We start from the raw sequence: 8,887 nt of genomic DNA, 5'->3' as shown, positions 1-8,887 counted from the left end.
CGTGGTTGGGCAACTCGAATAGCCCTGATCGTTCTTCTATTGGTGGGAATCGTAATTTTCAGGGGGAAACAGAGTGGAAATTAACGAGGCATATTTTTTTCATTGGCCCCCACCTTCGACAGTTATATGTCTCACAGTACGATTGATTGTCATCCGCGAATAATTCTAGCGTAATAACTTGATCAGTGGATACGGAGGACCTTGAATGGTCAACCCGGGTTCGAGCGAGGCGGCGTCGCCGGCGAGAGACTTTAGTTCGGGTTGGGTTGTCGCACTGAGCGTTTGACGACTGCGCCTCTCCTCCGCGGCTATCGCTCCCCGAGCCGCCACCAGCCGCGGGATTCGAGCTGTCTGCGCGAGAGTTTACAGTGTGCTGGACCCGTGGTTCCTGTTTGGGAGATCAAAGTCGCGGGGTGGTCTCCGATCGTCGTCGGCACGATGAAGTCCTTCTGCTGGAGGCCGCAGTTTGCGAGGAAAAAGGTCGGTGCACTGCACAGGTTAAGAGAGAGAGTGGGATGGCATGTACATCAAAAATTTTAACGCCTCTCGACGTGTTCAGGACTAAGGGGCCGGACTAACAAAGCTGAATGATATTTGCCATTGGCCAGATGACTTTACTAATGACGTGTCTAGCATCTCGATTTTCCTGGATTTTCTTTCAAGAACACTTCTAGATCATTATGTTTTGTGTGACTGTGTGTGGGTGATAATAGCGTGAAGTTAAGAAATCAGTTTGGTGTGTGATAGAGGTGAAGCGAGGATATATGCCTGCCACAGTTTGTACGGACTCGCGTAGAGGTGGTGGTCGCGGTTTGCCTGGTCAGTAACAGTGCCGGTGGGCGAGGAACTGAATTCTCAAAGCTTTTTTTCTTCGTGAGAAATAGTCACTATTGGCTGGTGCCTGGTCTTACGAACAGCTATTTGAATCCGGGCGGCCCTATGCGCCCGCATTCACAAAGCTTTCATTGCGTTTGTAACAAGACGGCAGTTTGGGCCAGATGGATTAGGGTTCATCGTAGAGTATAAAACAGTGCAAGAACAAACCGCCTTCTTGCTCGCGTGGTTTTACACTCTGCGATGCACTTTGCAAGCCATACAGCGCGGTGCATTAGAGCAAGCACCGGTGACACATTAATCAATTCATACGAATGAAAATGCTTCTTAGCTACAGCAATATGGGGCTCGTAATTACGCAGTTTTAAAAATGAGGTTCTTACGCTACAACTGTCATTAACCAAGTCGTAATTCTTAAGCAAATCATTAGAAAATAATAGCGAATGTGGCCGGCCAATGTAGAACAGTACATAGGAAAGCAAAACTTTATAAGTTCAGGAAATTAATTCGCAAACTTCTTTCTTTCGTGAGAGCACTTTGTCATTGGCCAGCTACATTCTCTAATGATTTCTCCAGCAACAGGAGTGGTTGGAATTTACTTTTATCAACAATTCTAGCAGAAGAGGTTTTTGCGAATATGGGCCAACTTGTCTAGTTTGTTGTTATAAACGCGTTAAATTGTGATTTTCGCTGTGTTTGATATCATTCTAATGGTGCACACGTTTGTCACGTCATTCATTTACATTGCTTCCCATTATTTATACTCGGCCCGTTCATGTTCGCCTACAAACTTGCGACCAATACAAAGCATCAGTTTGTGCTTAAAACTCAGAAATTAGATAAAAAAATATAGTGCCTTACTGCCACAATCTACATGACGGCGTCAATCCTCGAACTGCCGTTTATGTGAAAGCAGCAAGATTAATATTTATTCGCATGGACCACACATTCAAAGCTGAAACTGCTTTTTTCAATACCGATAATATCCTATTTTTATCTCTTCATTTCGCAATTAATGAATGGAATCACCTTCCGAAGTGATGAAAACTTCGTCAGCAGGGGGCGTGCTGGAGCCGACGTTTCGACAAGCGGACTTGTCTCCTTCAACGCTGCAACTGCTTTTGTTGCAGCCTTGAAGCAGTTGCAGCCTCGAATGAGACAAGTCCGCTTGTCGAAACGTCGGCTTCAGCGCGCCCCCTGCTGACGAAGTTTTCATCGCAAGCTTCCATCTTCCCTGACTCCTGCCTTCTTTTGAACTTCCGAAGTGAGTGGCTCATAAAACAAGCATAGAAAAATTTTAACTAATGACTGACAACAATCTTCAGTTTTTTTATGTTTTGTAGGCTCTTTTGCCAATCCAAAAGTGTTGAAACTTAATGCTGTATTTGCTGAATTCTTGTTTGTAATTGTTCTTGTACCAATTTGCATTGCGCTAACCTTATTACTCGTGTTTTTTGTAGCCATCGAATGTTATTTTGCTTTTTGTACGTTGAAGCAATCCCCCCCCCCCCTCCCACACACACACTCCATGTAATGCCTGTACGGGGCATTTAGGATGAATAAAGATGGAAAAAAAGACAGGGTGGTCCAGCAGCCCAAGTCGTGGGTTCAGTACCGGCCTTGGCTTTCGCCTTTCACTGGAGGCGAAATGGGAAAAAAGAAATAAAAATGCAAACTCTCGTGTACTTAGATTTAGGATGACGCCAAGGAAACCCCAAGTGATCAAAATTAATTTGCACGCCCACTACACAGCGTCGCTCACAAACAGGTCGCGGATTTGGCACGCTTTAACCCCAGATTTTTTTACTTGTTCGTGGGGTCGCCAAACACTAACTTCGAGACACAGCATACTTGTTTTTCACGGATGTGTCGTGATTTGAAGAAGGCATGAACGCTGGGAAGGTCATGAAAAGGCAAAAAGTGTTATCCAGTTTTGTAGCTTCGTTACGCGAATGCTGATTCACCTCCCGCAGAACTGATTTGCCGTTGGGGCGGTCAGCAGAGTGATAAGATTGCTGCAGGCACCGACAAAGTTTCAAGCACGGTGTAAGAATATACTCAGGTGATGACACTCTTCCCCCAACGCATGGGAAACCGCAATCCACGCGCGTCCAGATAATGTTCGGTTTCTTATCAGATGACTTGGAGGGCGCTACGAAAAGCGGGGCAGTCGTCTCCATAGCAACGCGCATGCTGCTGATAACGTGCATTTTTCTGTGCCATTTTGCTGGATAATGTGCATCCGCCAAGCGGCGTCGAGGGGCGAAATCGAGAGAGCAACAGGAGAGGGCACGGCGAGCACGGCGGCGATGACGCAGCACCACCGTGATTCGGCTACTCGCGGGCGCTCTCCGCCTCAAGCCATTAGATGGCGCACCGCTCAACGGACCGACGACCGAACATTTTCTGGCCGCGTCAACACCTGAATATTCTTACACCATGGTTTCAAGTCATATCTTTGCTGACGCAAGAACGGAGCGAAGCATGACGAACACGCGCTCGATATTGGCAACTCGCATTCTTGTTTTTGTTTTGAACTGTGAACTGTGAAAGGCTTTCACTGGATAACGCTCTCACACGTGTTATCGCTAGCTGCAGGCCACAGCTGTACGCAGAGGAACCTTCTTGCGTGTTTTCGAATTTTCTGATTAGACTCAGCGCGCGACGGCTGGTGATTGAGTTCGTTGTGGAACTAAGGCGAGCACATAACGCTGGAATGTACAGTGGCGAATGGCGACGCGTTTAACCCGCAGGGTAGATTACCGACGACTATAGTGTATTTACTCGCTGCTGTCATATCACTGCTAGTATTACTTGCCTTGCTGAGCGCAAGTTCGTCCAATAAACAGTTCAGTCTTCACCGCTTTGATTCCTGCATCCGTCACCGTTACAACCACGTGACAATATTCATACACGGTGGATGCTGTTGATCAATTCGATCAAAAAACACGCCATCTGAGGTATGCCTGCGTGCCTACTACCCTTACCTGCTGTTAACCACTATAAATAGGGGCTTAACGGCTTGTAACACCATTCTGTGGTCTGGAAAACGTCTAGTACGGAACTATAGGGCCTGTAGCCGAGTTAGTTGGTATGGTAACATACGAAGGCAGGTGAAGTGCAAAAGGCGCGGACGGTGAAGAGATTGAGACAGACGCTTTTTCTTTCTCACAGTCTTCATCGTCCGCGTCTTTAGCGCTTTACCAGCCTTGGTATGCCTAATACAAGAATCGGACGATAAAGGCCGTTTCATAAATATAACTCTAAAACAGTGCCCTAATTTTAAGTGAGCAGGTGAAAGCGTCCGCTCGAGGCGGAGAACAATGCAGTCGACTGAGAACGTCAGGTAATTTAATAAGTGTCTGGTGACAGCCTCTCCATAGCGTTGCATTAAAGGACCGTCTTTTTTTTTTTTTTGAGCATTCAGCAGGACCTGCGAAGATATGATGGAACGGCAACAGTTGATGTAGTCGACACACGTGCGTTTCAAAGGGACGATGCTATGAAACGCCCTTTAGAAGGTGCACTTATACTGTGAATTGGGCTAGTTGGATTCTATTAGTGGTTAAAAAAGAAATTCAGAGCAGAGACAAGGGACGAAGTAAGCAGTCCATGACACGAGCGCCCGTACCCTTTTAACGCTGTGCATTGTGTGCAACTTTTAGTAACACGTGGACCTGTTTATGTTGCGACTTTAGACCGTAATGCTCCGTTCCTTGAGTGCGCTGGGTTAGTGAAGCGGCGATACTTTAAAAACGTTTGCTGCGAGATGTGCCTGGGAGCTGGGTGATCCGGCAGCAAATGTTCGTCGTAGCCCTTACAATGTCTTTCGCGGTGTTCCAACGGCCAGTCCTTGCATATACACTGAATGTAAGGTCCACATAGAGGATTTCGTGTGTTTGTTTGTTTGTTTGTTTGTTTGTTTGTTTGTTTGTTTGTTTGTTTGTTTGTTTGTTTGTTTGTTTGTTTGTTTGTTTGTTTGTTTGTTTAATACCCTTAGGGAAGAAGGGGCGAGTAAAAACGCGGTTTTCATTGCCCATACAATGTTAGCTAACGGAGAACAAAACTGGCGATGATCGGTGATGTTGACCACAGATCCGAGAAGGCAGTTCCAATGAAGAGACGTTCTGGGTACAAATGAATCGTTGCACATTTTGGTTAAACGTGACATAACACCAGTTCTACTAGAATGATCAATCCTAGCCGATACGTAAGAAGGGGCAAAAACGTGACACCAAGAGTAGGAATATTACGATAGATTATTTGAAATAAACACTGGCTGAAAAGCTTACGACGAGAAGCAAGGTACGGCAGCTCGAGCGAGTGCTTTGTGGTGGAAATGCTTGCTTGGCGACTGTAATTAGGAAGAATGAAGCGAGCGTAATTACTTTGCCTTAATTCTAGGGCACTTATTGTATCTACTGGACCTGAGACCCCACACCGCAGCGACGTATTATAGTTTGCTCCGGTTAGTGTCTTATAAATAAGCCGTTTAAGGAGAGATTGCGGCGAATATACCCAGTATGCGATTGGCGTTGCTAATAACGGAGCGGACGCGTAGAGACCAGGTTTAAAGAAGTGGTGATGCCTAGGTAACTGTAACAGGTTACTGACTCGAGTGGAATATCGTTAGGTAAGTAAGTAGTGGGGGATATTTGGGAAACACACAAAACCTCACATTTCGCAGCATTTAATTCCATCTGCCAAGTCGTGCACCACTTAAAGATGGAATCAATATCATTTTGAAGGGTAGTAATGTCGTTAAGTTAGTAATTTTGCGGAAAACTACGCAGTCGCCCGCGAATAGCTTTATGTTAAAAGATACACGAAGCGGTAAGTCGATAATATAAATACGAAATACCAGACACCTAGAACGGAGCTCGTATTAAAAAATTCCTTCTGCAGTTGCGTTTACGCTATCACGGCGCCGGGCTGGTGACTGGAGCCGTCTTTAAGAGGAAAATAATACGGGAAGGACTTTGAGGCGATAAAGAGAGGCCGAATGCACAAAACTTCTGTTTCGCAAGTGCACTTTCCCACTGGTGAGCCAGCTTCGCAGATAATATGCCCCGCATAGTGGCCGGCTGAAATATTCTCTTACGAATTTTTGGGGGGTAAGACGTCTTTGTGAATACGGGTCGTGGAACGCGGAGATACTTGATTCCTGGATAAAGGAGTAAAACAGCCTTTCGGGCTAGTTCGTATTCGTTCATCTTAATGCAAAAAGTGGAGCGCACCAGGAGACAGGGAAAAAGGACACAAACGCACACTCGCAACTGGAAGTTTATTGAAGAAGCAACTCAGATACAGTAGAACCCCGCTGATACGTTTTTGAAGGGACCGTAAGAAGTAAACGTAAGAGACGGGAAACGTAAGAGCCGAAAAACAGGAAAAACGACAAAATATTTAGTGGTACAGAATTGTATTTCAATGCTTACGAGCAGCACGAAAATTGGCGCGCTCAGCCGCGATCTAGTCGATGGATAGAAACGCGGAGCTGGGGACGGCCTCATCCACAGATATGTAATCAACGTATGTGATCTTTTTAACACCAACAGCTGTAAGCATGAAAGAACTAAGCACACGCAATCACGACCAGCGCGGCGAGACCAACCGCGAACCGCGCGCACGACCATGCGAGCTCCAACCAGCTCGAACCGCTTGAACTCCTCCCGTCCTCCGACAAATAACGATGATGATGAGTCTACGCCAACGTGATGGCAGAAGTGAATGCCAATCTCGAAGGCCTTGCTTTCGCAAGCAATTACGTCATAGACGCCATGTTTGTGCAATACAAATCTCAAAGGCTGTGCTTTTGTCAATAGTAAATGCCGATCTCGAAGGCCTTGCTTTCGCGAGCAATTACGTCATAGGCGCCATCTTTGCAACGCGAATCTCGAAGGCCATGCTTTTGTTTGCATCAATTGAAAGATCCTGTTGCTTGCGCCTCTCATGCGGCTAATATTACGGTAAAACCAGGCCAAGCTGCGTGAAAATGCACCATGGCCGCTCTCTTCGGTAGTCACTCGGTCGGCTCCGAGCGCACTTCGCGACGTATCATACGGGAACGGTCCGACAGTTACGACGTAACAGCGGGGATCCCAATACATTGTATCCTATGGGAGCTATGCCGGGACCGGCGGAAAACGACGTAACAGCCGGGAAAACGCACCAGTGAGGAACGTAACAGCGGGGTTCTACTGTATAATTTACATATTAAGCACGTGGTAAGGTTTCTCTCGCCTAAGAAACTGAATAACTGTTCACAATAGACAAATTTTGTGAAGGCATATGCGTCAAACCTAAAACAAGAAAAAAAAAAGAGGGAGGGGGTGGAGACCAAGAGTGTTGTCAAGTTATCCTGAAGTTTCAGCAATCAACTACAAAGGTTAAATGATGCGGGTTTCCCTTAGATGGTCATGCGCAAGAAAGTCCAGAAGTTAAATCATATTTGGGGCACAGGAAAAAGAAAATGCAAAGGCGCGCACATCAAAACCAGCTGTTATACCCTACATGCATAAGATGCCCCACGGGTTAAAAGATGTGTTCATACATACTATACTCGGCGACAACTTTTCTTGGCACCACTGTTGAAGCTACAGAGCCAAAGTGCCTGCATGCGCGCGCGCCATGAAATAGTACCTATATTTATTTTCTAATTCGAAAAGTTACCTAGCTCGAATAAATAAAGATTTCTTCGTTATAAAAAGAGAACGAGTATGGGAAGCCATTCGTGAAAAAATGTTATTGTAAACTTCAAGTTTGTTTCTGTCTTTATTTTTTGGACAGCACCACGTTTTCCTCACGCCTGCACCGCATTTTCCTCACGCCTGCTCTCTCAGAGTCTCAGTAAACATGGCGTCTGCGATGTCGCCTGAACCGTTGGCCTAAACCGTGTGCGGCCGCAAACTCGCCGTTTCGTTCTCCGAAGAAGCTGTACTCTAAATGTGACAGAAAGTGGCTATCAAACCAGACCACGCAAGTTATCTGCAATGTCATCGCTGGAGTGAGGCGCCGTCAGCGTGACTCGTCTGCAAATGCAGTGTGCCGGACTGTCGCCGAGCTCACCGGAGTAAGTGAGCGAACAGTTAAGCGTATCAAGGCTGAAGCTCTGCGGGCCCAACTTGCCTCCCCGAAGCGCAAGAAACTGAATTTCTCGGGCCAAACTGAGAAGCGCATCACCGGCAAGACGCAGCTGCTGCGCTATTACACGTTTGCGTTGTCAGCATTGCGGCGCAAAGTGCACAGCTACTTCATGCGCAATGAAATACCTACGGCCGAGAAACTACGCTCTATGAAGGTGTGTGACCAGCGAAGCTTGATAAAATATTCTGCGTCAGCCTCTTTTTAATTAAGCGTGAGCTCTCCTTAAATCTAAACCCAATTCAGCGGCATCATGGTACTTGCATTCCGTAATTATTCGAATACAATGCGATCTTTTTCTCCAAATTTTTGCTACTAAAGTCGCCCCTCGCGTCACAATCGTGATCGCGTGACAATCGAGGAAACACCGTATTCAGGCTGCGGTGTGCGCTTGGCGGCGTTCATCATACTGCCATGTGTCTTTTTTTGTTGTCTTCGGACTTCACCCGCAAAGACTGTTTAAATGCTCCGCGCAAACCACGATGCGGTGTTCCGGAAGCGTCACGATTGTTTTAGATCTTTACGTTAAGATTGCGCGCGGTACGCGAATAGTCTAGAGATTACGTGGCCACCAGCGATAATGCTGGAACATTCGACAGAACATGTATAAAAGCCGACACGCTTTACCACTTGTCAGAATTATTGACAGACGACGCTCTGACTGACTCGTTTCCCGGCCACAAGTTCGGCCAAATAAAGAATTTCATCTTCGACACGCCCACTGCTGCCTTCGTCAACGTAACAACCCTGTGACAATATACAGTACAGTAAGTAGATGCATCTACGCACACTGATGTTCCCATTCTGCATGCAGACGTTGTGCTAAACGCTCTAGCGATGCGAGCAAGCGAAACCGAAACTGGAACTGAAATCGGCTGCAAGATGCCGAACTACTTGCGTAGTAACACAA

The 8,887-nt window shown here is 46.4% G+C and overlaps 1 protein-coding gene across 2 annotated transcripts in view; it reads left to right on the top strand.

Moving 5' to 3' along the window:
* The first annotated feature begins 367 nt into the window (after positions 1-367).
* LOC119392405 (sorbin and SH3 domain-containing protein 2-like) overlaps positions 368-8,887 on the top strand; it is a 231,434-nt gene continuing 222,914 nt past the window's right edge. Inside the window, exon 1 of one of the 2 annotated variants that reach the window (XM_049414573.1) lies at positions 368-480. In XM_049414573.1, coding sequence (XP_049270530.1) covers positions 439-480 — 42 coding nt within the window. In that variant the 5' untranslated portion in view covers positions 368-438. The remainder of the gene's footprint in view (positions 481-8,887) is intronic. The other variant, XM_049414575.1, reaches the window with a different exon arrangement.

The sequence above is a fragment of the Rhipicephalus sanguineus genome, chromosome 1, assembly GCF_013339695.2.
Source record: "Rhipicephalus sanguineus isolate Rsan-2018 chromosome 1, BIME_Rsan_1.4, whole genome shotgun sequence".
Classification (NCBI taxonomy): domain Eukaryota; kingdom Metazoa; phylum Arthropoda; class Arachnida; order Ixodida; family Ixodidae; genus Rhipicephalus; species Rhipicephalus sanguineus.
Note: the sequence above shows the minus strand (reverse complement) of the source record. Positions and strands in the feature narration are given on the sequence as shown.